The sequence below is a fragment of the Aspergillus aculeatus genome (genome assembly GCF_001890905.1).
Source record: "Aspergillus aculeatus ATCC 16872 unplaced genomic scaffold ASPACscaffold_12, whole genome shotgun sequence".
Lineage (NCBI taxonomy): Eukaryota > Fungi > Ascomycota > Eurotiomycetes > Eurotiales > Aspergillaceae > Aspergillus > Aspergillus aculeatus.
In genome coordinates, this window is record NW_017962987.1 from 1017013 (window position 1) to 1033453 (window position 16441).

A 16441-nucleotide genomic window follows, 5' to 3' on the forward strand; every position below is an offset into this window, starting at 1 on the left:
GGTTTTTTTTTTGCTGCTGATACGGAGGAGATGAACTAAATGATAGTTGGTGGTTATAGGGCAGCCTACTTCTATGCGACAGGAGCCTACTGCTGACTCTACATGTCCGATGGATGCTCAGAATAGTTCTCGTACACTTCATATCCGGTGTTTTGTTGCTGGTCATCAGTCATGTCATCTATACAGGCTTTAGGTGAAATGCAGTCCATATATTCCTTCATCAACCACGCTTTGGTTTAGTCCTCGTGGGTGACGGCCATGTCAAGAACCTCCACGCGTCCTCTGCCACGGGTCTCATTGCCAACAAAGTCGTTCAAGCCCTTGAACGCGCCAGGCTCCGCAAATCCGATGACCTCCCACTCGTCACCGCCAACGACCTCCTGCGCCTCCACCGACTCGATATAGCTGAGAATCTTGTCCTTGACGTTGCTGGGTCCCTTGGCGGGCGCCGCCTCAGCGTCAGAGCCACCAGCCTCATCCTCGGAGTCCTGCTGACGGGCTGACTTCTTCGATCCCTTCCCACCCTTCTTGTTCCCCTTAGCACCACCCTTGGGCGGCGGCGTCTCTCTCTCCTTGTTCGCTCCGCCCACACCCCCAGCCACCTTGACACTCTGCTTCAACAGCGACACCGGACAAGTCACCCGCAGGCGCATGCGGGCCCGCATCACGGGGATCGGCTGCCACGCGATCAGCGCCTTCATCGCATCGAGCGCCTGACTCTTCGCGGACTTATTCGCCGCGACCCCCGTCCACAGGGGCTTCCGGGGCGCCGCGCCGCCGCGGTTCTCGTCTCCGTCACCGTTCGTCTCGCCGTTGCCGGCCGCCGGGCCCTGTGTCTGTTGCTGTCCGCTCGCCGAGCTCAACTGATCCAACGCCTTGGAGATCATGCCGGGCGTGTAGACGCGCTTCGTCGTGGGGTCCACCAGCCGGCCCGACACGATGTCCAGGATCTCCTTCTCAACGCGCTCGATGATCTCCTTCCGCTCGCGCTCGCCGACCTGCACCTCGCCCTTGCGCAGGATCTCTTGCCGGATCTCGTCGGCGGGCGTGTCGGCGCCGAACGCCTTGGCGAGCTCGGCCGACGGCGCCGTCTGGGCCTTCGAGACCGACAGGAAGATCGTGGGTACTTGAAGGACGTTGTCGAGGTCTTTCTCGGCGCCGGACCGGTATTCCAGGAGTTTGTTCTTGTAGCAGGCGAGCTCGAAGCGCTTCTTGCCTGGAGAGGTGGGGTGTTAGCGGGGGTAGTGAAGGGGATTATGGTGAATTATTTCGAATTTGAGATCGCCGGGCAGGAAAATAGCCCCAGCTGCATCTCCAGACGATTGCGCTTGGGTATATGGTGGACGTAGTAAAAGAGTTGACCCGCTTACCCTTCTTTAATCTGACAACTGATACATTGGTGAATTTGATCTGATTTGAGGGTTGGTTGATCGGCATCTTGGGAAGAGGCTTCCTTCGCGGAGAAGCCGAGTGCGTTCCGCTGGTCTTATCAACAAATAAAAGTCACAGAAGATGGGTATCTGGTGGTAGGTTTGTTTATCAAGAGGGGTATGTTTGGGTTTCGTCTGAAAAAATGATGCCCGCATCCAGGCAGGCAGTGGCCCGACGGGGCTGTGATTGGAGGAACGGGCGATGACGCTGGTCCCGTGAAATCTGCTTAGTCATGACATGTGACTCGGCGCGTGACTCGCCTTGGTCCGGAAGGCACCGCGGTTTGATTGGCCGCCTCTTCCCCCAGCTATCAAGGCGTCATCTGCAGGCCAACGCCGGACCTCTCCTTCTTCCCTTCTCTCTCTCTCTCATCCTCACCTCCTCTTCTCTCTTCTTGATCTTTGTGGTAGGATCAAGTAGCTGGTATTCCATCGGCTACAATTCCATCCAATTTCATCTGCCCTGAGCTGTAAGCTTTATCTCCCCATCCCCAGCCACACCCGTCTTGCCCTGATAGCCCATGCTGATAAGCACCTTGCCTCCCAGGTACCATCCAGACCGCAAGGTCCTTGCCATCCTTCTCTCCTCAATCCATCAAGGACTCAACCTAAGCCCTTTGATAAGTAAACCAAGATCATCATGAGAGTCCTTCCAGCTTCTTTGCTGGTCGGAGCGGCTACTGCTGCCGTCTCCTCTCCCTTCCAGCAGGTTCTTGGAGACGTCAAGTCGAACCTCAAGTCGACCGTCGAGAGCTCCTCCGAGCCTCTGCACGCTTTCAAGGAGCAACTGAAGACTCTTTCTGATGATGCTCGTAAGCTCTGGGAGGAAGTTGCCAGCACCTTCCCCGAGAGCATGGACCAGAACCCTCTTTTCTCTCTGCCCAAGAAGCACAACCGTCGTCCCGACTCTCACTGGGACCACGTCGTTCGTGGTGCCGATGTCCAGGACGTCTGGGTTACTGGTGCCAACGGCGAGAAGGAGCGGGAGATCGATGGCCGTCTGGAGGCCTACGATCTCAGGGTCAAGAAGACCGATCCTAGCTCCCTCAACATTGACCCTAATGTCAAGCAATACACCGGTTATCTTGATGATAACGAGAATGATAAGCACTTGTTCTACTGTAAGTGACAATCATGCCTGAAATGATTCGATTCATCATTGACTTTCTGAAGGGTTCTTCGAATCTCGCAACGATCCCGCCAACGACCCCGTTGTCTTGTGGTTGAACGGAGGCCCCGGCTGTTCATCTCTGACCGGTCTCTTTATGGAGCTTGGACCCAGCAGCATTGATGAGAACATCAAGCCCATCTACAATGATTTCTCTTGGAACTCAAATGCCTCTGTCATCTTCCTTGACCAGCCCGTCAACGTGGGTTACTCCTACAGTGGCTCTGCTGTCAGTGACACTGTTGCCGCTGGCAAGGACGTCTATGCTCTGCTTTCTCTCTTCTTCAAGCAGTTCCCCGAATACGCCAAGCAAGACTTCCACATTGCTGGCGAGTCTTACGCTGGTCACTACATCCCTGTCTTTGCCTCTGAGATCCTCTCCCACAAGAAGCGCAACATCAATCTCAAGTCTGTGCTGATTGGCAACGGTCTCACCGATGGCTTGACTCAGTACGAGTACTACCGCCCCATGGCTTGCGGTGATGGTGGTTACCCTGCTGTCCTGGACGAGGCCTCCTGCCAGTCCATGGACAACGCCCTGCCCCGCTGCCTGTCCATGATTGAGTCCTGCTACAGCTCTGAGAGCGCATGGGTCTGCGTTCCTGCCTCGATTTACTGCAACAACGCCCTCCTGGCCCCTTACCAGCGCACGGGACAGAATGTCTACGATGTCCGTGGCAAGTGCGAGGACGACTCCAACCTCTGCTACAAGGGTCTGGGATACGTCAGCGACTACCTGAACAAGCCCGAAGTCATTGAGGCTGTCGGTGCTGAGGTTGGCGGCTATGACTCCTGCAACTTCGACATCAACCGCAACTTCCTCTTCCACGGTGACTGGATGAAGCCCTACCACCGTCTGGTTCCGGGTCTGCTCGAGCAGATCCCCGTCTTGATCTATGCCGGTGACGCCGACTTCATCTGCAACTGGCTCGGCAACAAGGCCTGGACCGAGGCTCTCGAGTGGCCCGGCCAGAAGGAGTACGCCTCCCTTCCCTTGGAGGATCTCAAGATCGTCGACAACGAGCACAAGGGCAAGAAGGTGGGTCAGGTCAAGTCCCACGGCAACTTCACCTTCATGCGCCTTTACGGCGGTGGCCACATGGTCCCCATGGACCAGCCCGAGTCCAGCCTGGAGTTCTTCAACCGCTGGTTGGGCGGTGAATGGTTCTAGATCGGACCTGCTGCTGCTGCTGCTGCTGCTCTTTGATATAAGTTACATACTTGCATTTTGCTGCTTGCGATGTAGTACCAGCTTTCATTTTGCTATCTTATGACTTACTTGTGGTGCATTCGATGTCAAGTTGCACACGGGATCTATGACCACATGATTGCTGTACTTTTTTGTTGTCATCTGCGAACACATTTACTAGAATTGATGGAATGATCAGGTTTTACGTTACTCAGTATTCACTCAATAGGGATATTCACCACGCTTGTAAATCGCCCTGCAGGAGAAGTAGTCTGCAAGATGTGCTTTCGATAAGAGTAGTTTCCAAACCACATCGCCCGAACTCCGCACCGTACACCAGTCTGGACCCCGTGGGTTGGAGAACCGAAGCGATCAAGTGCGCATCGTAGCGTATCTCTGAGCGGCGAGTGTCCATAGATACCTCAAGGCGGGTACCAGCTGGCTGAGAAGCCGATGGCTTCTTAAGAATGGGGGCGAGAAACTACTGGGTAATCAACGTCCACCTTGCTGTGAGAGGCACCAGGCACCACCAGCACGTGCCCTGATTTTAACCCACTAGAGTATACTCCAGGTTACAGTACAGTACCGCAGACGCGGGAAGAGACACACGACCTTGATGCCTATGCAATGGTATAGCCTATGTGGTAGGTCGTATGTTAATCAACAGCATCAACACTTCTCCCCCTTCAGTGCTTTCAGTAGACTGACCTTTAGCGATCGACGAGTGGGATGGTAGTGTCTTGTACCGTGTAGAATTATCGTTCTTTCCGAGGCCCGGGGTCGGCGGAAGGACCCTGGTGCACGGGATGTTTCGATTCGAGGAATCTGGAGACGGTGCTGGGTTGAGGGGTTTGGGCTGCCACTGCAGTGCCAGTTGGGGTCTTTACTTTGTACGTGGTGAGTGGCGAATTGGGGGGAGGAGGGGGGTTGTTTGCTTGAGTAAGATTATGGTATACCAGATAGTTGGTGGATGGGATAGGCAGGATGGCAAGAGGTGTAGAATCAGGTATAGCTTTCATGTTGGCTGAAGCAAGTGATAATACAGCCCAATAGTACATGGAACAGACTAGATAATAGAAGCTATATAAGAAGATATAACTCTCGGTGATGATTCATGAAGCTTAATAGCGTACGGGACAGAGATAAGACGATATAAGATACACACCCACTGTTATCACAGTGGCGGCGTGAACTGAGGGAGATACTGGTGTTGGTCCTTTCCATAGTCTGTGACATCGCAATACGAAGACCAAGTTGGATATGAGTAGAGCATGATACTGGATGGGCGATGGCAGGTTCTACGAAATACGAAGGCAAAGACCAGGGTTGGTTTTTTTTTTTTGTAATTTCATTTCATGATGGTATGATTTCTTTTCATTTTCGCGGGAGACTCGGGGCCAAGATAAACCCCTTGTCTGGTTCCCAACGAAAGGGGGTAATTTTCATTATCACACCAGCATCTCAGACACAGTTGCCCCCCCGACTCTCTTTTAATCCCATGATCCAAAGTAGCCCAGACCCGCGCAAGAAAAGAAAGAAAATAAACACAAAGCTCCCAGTAAGGAGAATGCTTAGTTCTTCTTCTTGCTGACACCGACGGTGCGACCACGGCGACCGGTGGTCTTGGTGTGCTGACCACGGACACGGAGACCCCAGTAGTGACGGAGACCGCGGTGGGAGCGGATCTTCTTGAGGCGCTCGAGGTCCTCACGGATCTTGCTGTCGAGGTTGTTAGAGACGACCTGGGAGTTCTTGCCGTCGGTGATGTCGCGCTGTCTGTTCAGGAACCAGGCGGGGATCTTGTACTGCTCGGGGCTCTGGAGGATGGTGACGACACGCTCGAGCTCTTCGGTGGTGAGCTCACCGGCGCTGTAGAAAGATAAGAATTAACTCTGACTGTTGCCGGGATATAGGGTTGAAGTGATTTGATGTGGAAAGGCCAGATGTGCGGGCGCGGGTTTCGTTCTCCGACATGTATTCCTCCCATTTTCCTCAAGATGTTGCTGCATTGGTGGCGCTGCTTCCTCCTCTTTTTTCTTCTGGGTTTTCCGGATTCCCGACATCTGCGTGTGGAATGGGTGTGATGGGGACTTCAGGACAAAAAACGTACCGCTTGGTGAGGTCAACATCGGCCTTCTTGCAGACCAAGTTGGAGTAACGGCGACCAACACCCTTGATCTGGGTCAAGGCGTACATGATCTTCTGCTTACCGTCAACATTGGTGTTGAGGAGACGCAGAATGTACTGGAAGTTGGTCTTCTCGCCGGACACAAGCGCTATATGTCGACAAATAAAAAACCATCAGCATTTCCGTTCACATTTCATCGCATAAAAACCAGAGTCCCATCTGTCCAACGCGAAGTTTATTCCCCAAAGCATTCCCACGCCATTCTCCATATCCGGTCGGTCTGTCGATAATAAAGAAAACTTCCTTGCCGAGCTGATGCTTTTGATTTTTGATGCGTTGCCGTCGTAGCGATAAAATTTCCTCCCGTCATCGCAATATAGCCACCCAGAACGATTTTCTTTCCTTGACCACCGACCGGATATAGAAACAAGGCAGGGAACGCCAGAAAAAGGAATGAAATCGGTCGGACATGAGGGATCTGGAGAGACTGAGAGATTTGCACGTACACATGATGGGCGATTTGGGGCGGGACCGCGGTGAATTGTCGACAGGCGAAAGGGATGGGAGAAGGAGGGTGAAGTCGTGGGCGTTGGCGGTGCTTCTCAATCTCTTTCCTCTGCGACTTTCGCAAGCCCGTTGTGGGATCGGGTAAGCTGGTTACTAACCATATCGGGCATGGTCGTCCTGAGGGCTCGCTTATGGCCCGCGCTAGACTGCTTCGGGATATATTGTCATCTGCCCTGCGCTGGGTCGGGGGCTCTGGCACGTGATCTCATGTTTGTTCATGCCTCAGGTTGGGAACTGACCTTGGTCTCAAAAATAGGCAAGGACTGTTGGTATGCGTCTTTGTAGGGGCTTCAATAGGGATGGCTGATTCCTTAATGAAGTAGCGACAAGATCTATGCATGTATCCCTTAGAGCTTGTTCTTCACCACTCGATTGGCCGTTTTCTGGGGTCCAATCCTTATCTGGTTTGGGCGTCTGTACGGCCGCATCTTCCACTCTAGTGTTTATGGGGATGCTGTCATGGCGACTCCACCTGACATAACACTACGTACTTCAAGAAAATCAACACTGAAGCCATCAGGGCAATCTGACCTGTTTGCCAGATAGTATTCGAGTAGCAGGCTCAGATCAATACAGTAAGAAAGAACACTGATTGCTCTAGTCCATTCCATGATGATTTGTGGCTTAGTAACACGTGCCTCGTCACATCTCTACCTGACCACAAGAACACCGTCTTGCTTTGGGGGCTATGAAAAAGTTAAGACCAGATATGCCATGGCTCTTTCGACAAAGAAAGAAGAGTTTGATCACAGTTAAATTGTATGCGCTTGGGTGACTTGGATTTAAGTGGGTAGGACATGAATTGTCCAGCAAAATCCCAGTGTTGCCTGGCACTAAGCTGATTCACTTAACCGATTTTCCGGCAAAAGTCTCAACTTCTCTAATTTCTCACTGCTATCCAGTGAATGTTTGATTTTTAATTTGAAATGTGTTCTCAGTTCTTAATTCCCGGCTGAAGTTGTTCTTGTCCCTTTCTCCAAGCTTTTATCTCGTGTTACTTGATCCAGTCCATAGAAGTTCTTCTACAGTAACAACAAGGCACGCCTTCCCCCATCTGGTAAGATTCCCGCCTCTAGCGAGATCAAGCGAGAGTTAGCGCCGTCACTCATACTCCCGAACTATAGCATGCAAGATGGTCCAGGGACAGCTACAGACCGGGGGAAGGAGGTCGGCCAGGAGCCGGAAAGATCGCCACATCCATGCCATCTCACGCCCGGAGGTGAGATGGCATGAGATCCAGTATCCTGATCCCGAGCTCCGTTTTGAGAAGCTGGCTGTGGAGACTCTGCCCGGGCCCCCGAAGGACTTCACCATCGGAGGGAAACGGAGCCACGGGCTCACCAAGGGTGGGCATGCCAGGAAAGAAGACCTGGAGATGCTGCTGCAGTTCCTGGATTGGGGCTTCGATCATAATCTGATAATACACGAAGCCACCTGCGACCAGCTTGGCGCTATGATTTTCAAGCTCATCTTCAACCGAGCGCCCGAACATCAACCTCAGACTTGGAACGAATTATTCGACGTGACGAGAGACGCGGGCCCACGTTTGCTGTCCAGAAACATCGATCGGCCATGCATCCCAATTAGTCGCTACTACCCCAGTCTTGAGAGTGGACCGGCCATGCCGGCTGGGCGGACTTTTCAGAGACCGCTGGACGCTTCCCCATATCTCTCAGATCTCTGCATTCACCGGATGTCTTTGCCCTCGACTGGTGGCTCTCTTAGTGCTACTGTTACTCCACAGCCTAACACTCAAAATGAGAAAATCATCTCTTTCGATTCGAGTCCTTCGCACTCATCATCTCTTTCAGCAACGCAACTCGCCACTCAACCCGCATCAACCGAAAGCATGACGAACTCGCACAACGATCCTTCCAACAAAAAGACCCAGTCGGCCCAATCTCTTGGTCTTCCTCAAGCAGCACCTGTAGACCCAGCTCAGACCAACGAAGCTTGTCTCAGCAGAAAAGCTACGGACCACGCCATCATGCAGGGTACAAATCCAGACAGCAACATCACCATGGAAGAACCCGTGCCGTCCGTCGACTCCAGTATGCTCGATGCACTGATTGTGGTGGCTCAGTTGCTGAAGCTAGGCTCATCCAAGGACAAGACTAATGAGAGCGAGAGACAGACTTTCGACGGAGCGGAGCTCGCCTTCCGCGAAGCTATAAAACAAGACTGGGACACCTGCGCCCACGAAGAAGGTACTCGGCTGATAACTCGTCTCAAAGCTGAATTGGAAAAGCTCAACGTCAGCATTGATATAAAACCCCAGAATATACGAGACGCTTGGATGGCATTGACGAAGTCCTTCACCCAGTTCGACTATTTGTCTGCAAAGAGATACTCCTCGTGTTCCTGTTTGCCTGACGATCTCCCCGGATCTCCCTTCGTTGACGAGGGACTCGCTGTGAAACAACACATATTCATGCCACTCGCTGAGAGCGCCGACACAGATGGAGTGACCATACAGGACCTCCTGGGCCGTTGGTTCGGAAAGCGGTGGAGCGAGGATTGTGTCCTCTGTAAACAGCCTGGCTCCGTTGCTACGGATATGGCATTTCAGAGTACTCCCTTGTGTTTAGTGGTTGCGCCCGCTCCCGGAACCTCCCTTCATGAGCATACGCGTGACATCAACATCAACTACATTGACTTCACAGGCACTGAATGTACTGCATCCTATAGATGGATAGGAGGCATTTATTACAATGACAGCTGCCTACGTGTCTACTGGACTGATACCAAAGTAGGTGAGCATGGTAGTGGAAATATCCGTGCTTATGAGAGCCGACTGAGATCGGATTTCATGATCGAATCCCACGCTCAGTCCAACCCTTTTGATCGAGTGCCCCCATTTTGGTGGGAGAATAAGCCTGTCCCATTACTGTTCTATGGGTGTATCTGGAGACCAGAATCCGAACACTTGGAAAGGCCCACTGAATCCCTTGACGAGATGCTTGCGGCCCTAGATGATTTTGAGAACCAGCTGGTGACGCAAGCAACTATGACTACCAGCCTTGCAGTTCCTGCTCTTCACAGCCAGCTAATGACGCCACCGACCACTACTTCTAGCCCTGAAGGTCATGATCCACACAACCAGCTGATGACAGAGATGACCGTTCCCCTCCCCAAGGTTGATGCCGCTCACAGCCAGCTGATCACATCATCGGGCCATCCAGGGCAGGAGGAGGTGCGATATTCGGATTCTCCATATGGCTATGGCTATGGCGACTTTGTTGGCCAGGGAGTTTTCTCAGTCTTCAACGACGGTTACATGGCTATGGACGCTTCAGCCCAAGCACCAGAATATGATCCACGCACCGAAATGGCTGAGGCGAGTTTCGCGTTGGGCGAAGGTGGTTTTGAAGAGCTGTTGAATAACTCTGCTCTGCGAACTGATTGGTCTTTGGTTTCCGATGAGCCTGATCATCATTCCTCTGCTGAATTCAATGTGAGGCATCAGCAGGAAAGTACTGATATTGTGATGCAGGATGTCTTTGGAGGTGGTGAAACCGATGATTCGAAGACCGTTGAAAAGTGATACTGCCGTTGAGCCGTGGACTGTTCATCAGTTGTTTGTTTTTTGCCTTCTAATTTGAGCATGTACGCCGATTGGATTTGCTTCTGATCTAGAAATGTACATTAGCTACAGTCATGACTAAATTCATGTCCATAATTTTCCTTTATTGTGTTAGCAGAGAACATGAAACTTTACTGAGGTCGAATGATAAAGTATCTCCAACCGAATCAGTTGCCTGAATTTCTGGTCAACAAGTAATTACACATACCTATCCGATCCTTTATTTGTCCTTCATTCGTGGATAAACAACTGGAATTAATGTCACCGTTGACAGTGCCGAGTCAAGGCTGTCAGCCAATAGAGGGACGGGGGAAGTCAGCTCCAGCCGATCCTTGTTGCTTTCCCCGCATTTCACCCTCGTTGTAAATCGCCCCGTTTCCCTCAACCTCAACTTAGCCTTCTCTCAGACTATTCTTCTGCAAAAGACCCCTATCAGACTTGTCTATCCAGGTGAGATGTTGACCATGGTTGGTATCAGTCGATTTCATCTATTAAATTCACATATGAAGCATGAGAGGCTAACTCTTAACTATATCCATCTAATCTAGAGCCCATGTATAAGAAAAACAACGCATTCCGACCGGACAAACCAGCCTCAAATCTATAGCCTTGCACGGACAGCTTCTTTCTTGGACTGTCTCGGCGGGCCCGTGGGGGTATCGCTCTTCTTCGGTGCTGAAATATAGCCTCCTCTGACGTTGTCCGCATTAATGACCAACCCCTTCTCGTCTCTCTTGATGCCGAGCTCGATCAACTTCGCGAACGCCTTTGCAAAGTGATCGAAGAACAACTCCTTATCCTTCGCATACTTCAACACCCACTCCTGGAACTTCGGATCCGTCTTCAGCGCGATATCCGTGGGCAGCATCATCAACATCTCGTCGCCCTCCTCCGCATCCGGATCCACAAAGACAAACTGCGACATCCCGTTGCCCAGCTTCTTCGGCGTCCACTCCAGTTTCAGCAGAAGATTGAAGAACTGGTTGGAAAATCTTGTCGGGTTGTTGACCCACGGCCCCTCGAATCCGCTGCGGTCGGTGTGACACCGGCCCAAGTTGTGTCCGCCCGCCAATGCGACGATCTCCTGGTCGTTGAAGCCCATCCGATAGAAGATGAAGCGGAGGTGATCGGCGCCCAGGGCACCATCCGGTAAGCGGCCGCGTGGAGGCACCTTGGAGTCGTCGACGAGATCGGTGCGGCCTGGTTGCCATGGGACTTCGGGCCCGCCCATCTCCTTTATGGCAACCACGCCGGCTAGCGTCCACAGGTCTGAGTATGTGATCCAGGGGTGCTTCTCTTTGACGGGCTCGAGGAATGCGCGACCGAACTGGAGGCCTGCGTTGGCCGGGTCCCCGCCTTCAGCTTCATAGCGCATGCCCGCCCCGTTGCTGCCGCCCGTGTCGGACTCGGCGTCATACGTGCCCGCGGAGTGCCTGGTACGGGGTTAGTTGGCAAATTTGATGAGCAAGTAACTTGAACAATGAGAGAGCCTCACCATGCCAAACGGACAAACACAGGACCAGCACTTCCGTCGTCGTAATCGGGCTTTTTCAGCTGGGCGGCGATGTCTCTGCGGACAGCGTCATAATCCCCGAAGGTGCTCATCTCGGCCGATAAGTCTGTCTGGGGTAATGAAAGGAGTCTGCGCGGATGACTGATCGGTTCGGGTTCCCGTGCGCCGCGAACTCTTTTTTGTTACAGTGATAACGTCGAAAAATATCAAGGAAGGAATACAACACGCGCAGTATGAGAAAATATTGAACAGGAGAAGGAGGAGAAATTCAAACTTCAAACAACTGGCATTTGCTTTTGTCTTTCTCACTGGCACATGAAGACCGGACCGATGGCGACTAGTTGACTGTGGATCACTGGATCCGCGGTCCAATTCCCTCAGAAGCAAAAGCCGAGGTTCAATTTTCTGGCTTGCGACCCGCGCTCTCACAAATTCTCATGACCAGTTATCGCGATGGAGACGGATTCTCGGACCTGAGTGGTTCAACTGATGGCCTTAATCTTGGTCAGCTCGACGGAGTCCCCATCTTTGGCCCTTTCCCCAGGTTCATGTGTCAATGGGGTCTGGAACAGGTTTTGCGGTTGTCGATAGCCGTGGCGAGAGGAGGGATTACACCTGAAAATGCGCAGATTGTGCATTTCTAAATCCCCAAGATCGCTCAGAGCTTGACATATGATTTCTTCTTGACTTCGACAAGCCATATTCTTCTCAACCTCAGCATCATCAGATCGATTTGCGAGATCGCTCTGCTCTCTGGGATCAGCTAGTCGTTCGGAAATGGACCTCGGGCTGTTATATGCCGAGCATCAAATAACCGACCATGCTGAAGATTGGTAGCAGAGCGCGCACTTTCACAGACACCCGATCTCACGCATGCCAATTGCTTACTGCAATGACTATGATTACAACTTTAGCGAGTATAGAATCAACTAGAGACTGGCCGTTTTCAACCTTATACCCCCAAGGCCTGGGCGCCGTCTGGTCATCTTTCGAAATCACACCCGATAAATAGTCCTGGTTCCAAGATCACCGCCGATCGCCCTCTCATTCAATAGCCGCCTTAATAACCGCTCCAAATTTTCCCTCTCCGATCTCGATCGTCCTCCGCCTCGGTCACAATTCACTTTAATTCGTTCCAATATCCATTTTCAATCATTGAACCACATTGAAAGACTTGTTAGAACCCTTCGAATGAGGGCAATTCCACCCCATGGAGAGAAGAACGGAATTTTCCTGATGGTTGCTCAATCGAGGTTCTCCATCTCATCCTCCGCACGAATTTCAGGACGAAATGTTGATGGCCTGAGGGATTTTAAGTAAAAGGTTGGACTACCCTGTAGTATGTTTGAGGAGTGAGTAGTGGACGTAGCATGAACGTAGTTTTATGAAGAATCGTACTAGCGAGCACGAGAATATGATCTCTAGACATAGTTAGAGCCGACTCATTAGAACTAGTTACTAGTAAGCATGGCACTCCGCTTCTTAATGTTCCCATGTTGGCACATCGCATAAATTAATCAAAGTGACTGACCTCCATTGGTGCTTATCACCTACTCTCCGATAGTGTCCGCGCGGAAACGACTGATCACTTTTTCTTCTATGCTATTTTGCTTAGTATAAGTTACACATATGCATAAGAAAGACTTTTACCGGGATTAATCGGAAAATCTTTAAGTGCTATACACTATGTTTCTCGGTGGTTCACAGCTGCTTCAATGTCAAGCCAGGAACTAGGACGTCATACCTAAAAGTAACCCTTAGCTACCCTCCCACAGTTCGGCGGCCAGAATCTCTCCCCTCAAGTTTGCACCGTTTGTCTCCGCGCCCACCCCTCATCCCCGCGGATCAAATTTCCTCATCGCAATCGCAGTCCACTTTTTTTTCTTCTGGACTTTATTCTTTCGCATTTTCTTCAAGGCAACAGAAAAGTTCTCCACCTCTGCATTTCGCAGCACACTCACTACCTGCCTCTCTACACGAATCCGGCGAAAAAATCCAACAACCCAAAAAAAATGGGCCAAATTGAAGAACTCCCCGATGACTTTGACGAATCGCTTAACCTGAACGATGGCGCCGCCAACGCCGCCGCCGCATCGGCCGCCACAACAACGGAAGAAGAGATCCTGCCGATCAAGCACGAGCGGCTGAAGGATGTGGAGAGCAGCGATCCGATGGCGCCGCGCATGCCGCCGACGATGCAGGCGGTGCAGACGCACACGACGGACGAATTGGCGGATATTTTGAACCGGACGCCGTTGTTCATGACGGATATGGATAAGGCGTTGGATGAGAGTATGTCTTCCTTTTGTTTCTGTATGCGCATGGCTAACGGGTCCTTTCTTTGGCGGTAGACGGCGAGAACGTCATGCTGGATGCGATCCGCGCGCTGCAGAATGAAGGAACCCGCGGGGAGGTGGCGCAGAGCTTCCGGTCTGAGGGAAACGAGACGGCCAAGGAGAAGCGGTGGATTGATGCCAAGGAGCACTACACCAAGGCTATTGCGGTGCTGCAGGCCAAGGAGGATAAGTGGGAGAAGCCCGAGGATGAGGAGGCGGAGAGAAAACTCCAGAAGGAGGTGGAGGCCGCGTGCTACATCAACCGCGCGCTGTGTCATTTGGAATTGCGTGAGTGCCATCAATTCCGTAACCTTGCCCTGGTTTGTGGGGGCGGAGTGGCTGACTTGGATTGATTTGGGGGGGCTATCACAGAGAACTACCGCTCGACGACTCTCGATTGCGCCGCCGCTTTGAAACTCAACCCCAAGAATGTCAAGGCCTACTACCGCTCCGCGACGGCATTGCTCGCTCTGGATAAGATCCCCGAGGCGGAGGATGCGGCGGCGCGCGGCTTGGCCATCGACCCCGAGAACAAATCCCTGCAGACGGTGGCCGCCAAGATCGCGGAGCGGAAGGCCGCGGTGGAGCGGGTGGCGGCGAGAAGGAAGGCCGAGGAGGAGCGCAGGCAGAAGGAGGCGCAGCTGTTGAGCGTCGCGCTCCAGGCCAGGAACATCCGCACGCGCAAGACGGACGCGCCGCCGGAGATGGAGGACGCGAGCATCAAGCTCTCGCCGGACCCGCTGTCGCCCGAAAGCACCCTCGAGTTCCCCTGCGTGCTCCTGTATCATATGGACGCGCAGACGGATTTCATCAAGGCGTTCTCCGAGATGCACACCATCGAGGATCATTTGGAGTACATCTTCCCGCTGCCCTGGGATTCGAAGCATGAGTACACGATCAATTCGGTGGAGTGCTTCATGGAGACCGTCACGGGCGGCTTGATCCAGGCGGGCAAGAAGTTGCCCTTGCTGCAGATCTTGGCCAGTGGCAAGGTGGAGGTTGTGGATGAGCTGGTGAAGATCTATGTGATCCCCACGTCGAAGAAGGCCAAGTTCATCGCTGAGATGAAGGCGAGGAGATCGGGTTGAGACCGACGTCTCGATTGCTGATGCTGATGTGAAATGAAGATATGATGGACGGTGACTCTCCGGGAGTGGATAGCCGGTCTATCCACATGTACTGTACACGCTCTTGAGATGAGGATGGATCAGGATGGATAAGCCATTGCAGCATTCCTATAGGTTCTGACTTCCTCCAGAAGGACACTTCACGATGACGCACGTTGTCAGGTGCACCCAAGCGTGCTTTCCTTGGTCCTCGACAATCATCTATAGATCTGGCTGATGGCTGAAGATCGTTCAGTACCGGCGCTTGATACCATTGTAGATATACAGTTTATGACGAATCAAAAGTTATAGATCTCGTTTGAACTCCTTGGGGAGAGTTGGTCAAAAGAGCATGTGCAATCTAAAACCTGAAGCGCTGCATACATACCTGGGGACAAACGGCCAAAGTAGAAGCTGTCTCCGTCATTCCTCCCTTCCTATTGCTATGGCACACCACATTCGAGCAACAAGCCATTCAGCCCCCTGCTTATGCACTTTCATCATTGATAGCATCGATGTTCCGGCTCCAAGCCCTCTGACTTGTTCAGCCAGGAACAGACCTTGTCACGGGTCTTTACCAGAAGGCGCTTCCTTTTCACCAGCTTTGCGGAGTAGCAAATACTACCGAAGCAGGAGAGTCACTTCCCAGCCTGACCACCCAAGAGAAGTGCTCGTGACAAAGACTGTTCGCGGTTCCGAGGCAAGCCAGGCTGTTGAAAGGAGGCAGCTTGGCTTAGCTGATGCTGACCTCTATAGCTTCCATTCGCCTCTGCATGATCACAATGCCCTTGAGGACTTTTGCGAAGGCTGAGAATTGCAGACGGTCTGTCGATGACCCCTCCCGAGACAAAGCAATCTCACACGCCATAGTGTCTTGGAGATTTCGGCTACCGGGTGTTGCGATCATACCGTGCGATAGAGGTAGTTTGAGGGACGTCTGCGATGCACGCGAGACTTCTATATTTGATGCTATGGAGTCGTGGTGTTGTTGGGGGCTCTTGGGAGATGCAATACGAGTTTTCAGGTCTATTGTATCTTTGGGCACTTGCGTGGGCATTGAGCGACTCGACAGTATGTCTCCCTTATACTCGACTATGTAGTTACGACGCGGTAAAACCCGTAGTACAAGGATGGAGCTCACTGGTTTAGCTGGTTCTATTTGCTGGAGGCACTGACTATCGCTGTCCATTTCCATTCGAGTCCGCCTGCCTCTGGTGGCGCTACTTTATCTGGTCTATACAAAAGCACTTTTGAACTGTCGCTCAAGGGCAGCAGGAGTCATTCAATAGTAGGGCTATCTCCTCACGTAGTCACCGCCTGGATCCTGGAAGCTATGGACTCACAAGACTTTCAGGGGTGAATTTGTGCGCTATAGATTGTTATTCACCAGCTTGGCTTTGTATTGTAGCCTCTTCTTTGAA

At 52.1% G+C, this 16441-nt stretch overlaps 6 protein-coding genes across 6 annotated transcripts; 3 read left to right on the plus strand and 3 right to left on the minus strand.

Annotated features, from left to right (window-relative positions):
• Positions 1-124: 124 nt before the first annotated feature.
• On the minus strand, positions 125-1527 carry ASPACDRAFT_80224 (guanine nucleotide exchange factor SDO1). The gene is made up of 2 exons (XM_020205602.1): positions 1371-1527; positions 125-1216 (listed from the first exon to the last, which is right to left on the minus strand). Exons 1-2 carry the CDS (start codon positions 1435-1437, stop codon positions 237-239), a joined length of 1047 nt encoding a protein of 348 aa, XP_020054439.1. The 5' UTR covers positions 1438-1527; the 3' UTR covers positions 125-236.
• Positions 1528-2070: 543 nt separating this feature from the next.
• On the plus strand, positions 2071-3769 carry cp3 (carboxypeptidase C PRC1; the record flags this gene model as incomplete). The annotated part of the gene is made up of 2 exons (XM_020201597.1): positions 2071-2551; positions 2604-3769. The coding sequence occupies 2 exons, from the start codon at positions 2071-2073 to the stop codon at positions 3767-3769; spliced, it is 1647 nt and encodes a 548-aa protein (XP_020054440.1).
• Positions 3770-5131: 1362 nt separating this feature from the next.
• Positions 5132-6485, minus strand: ASPACDRAFT_80225 (40S ribosomal protein uS13). Its single transcript, XM_020205603.1, has 3 exons — positions 6422-6485; positions 5898-6063; positions 5132-5656 (listed from the first exon to the last, which is right to left on the minus strand). The coding sequence occupies exons 1-3, from the start codon at positions 6423-6425 to the stop codon at positions 5359-5361; spliced, it is 468 nt and encodes a 155-aa protein (XP_020054441.1). The 5' UTR covers positions 6426-6485; the 3' UTR covers positions 5132-5358.
• A 1129-nt stretch (positions 6486-7614) lies between these two features.
• Positions 7615-10059, plus strand: ASPACDRAFT_1889992 (uncharacterized protein; the record flags this gene model as incomplete). The annotated part of the gene is made up of 1 exon (XM_020198554.1): positions 7615-10059. One exon carries the CDS (start codon positions 7615-7617, stop codon positions 10024-10026), a length of 2412 nt encoding a protein of 803 aa, XP_020054442.1. The 3' UTR covers positions 10027-10059.
• A 607-nt stretch (positions 10060-10666) lies between these two features.
• Positions 10667-11670, minus strand: ASPACDRAFT_31794 (peroxidase; the record flags this gene model as incomplete). The annotated part of the gene is made up of 2 exons (XM_020199837.1): positions 10667-11498; positions 11561-11670. The coding sequence occupies 2 exons, from the start codon at positions 11668-11670 to the stop codon at positions 10667-10669; spliced, it is 942 nt and encodes a 313-aa protein (XP_020054443.1).
• Positions 11671-13437: 1767 nt separating this feature from the next.
• Positions 13438-15364, plus strand: ASPACDRAFT_123092 (HSP70/90 family co-chaperone CNS1). Its single transcript, XM_020196597.1, has 3 exons — positions 13438-13870; positions 13930-14202; positions 14287-15364. The coding sequence occupies exons 1-3, from the start codon at positions 13591-13593 to the stop codon at positions 15000-15002; spliced, it is 1269 nt and encodes a 422-aa protein (XP_020054444.1). The 5' UTR covers positions 13438-13590; the 3' UTR covers positions 15003-15364.
• The last annotated feature ends 1077 nt before the right edge of the window (positions 15365-16441 follow it).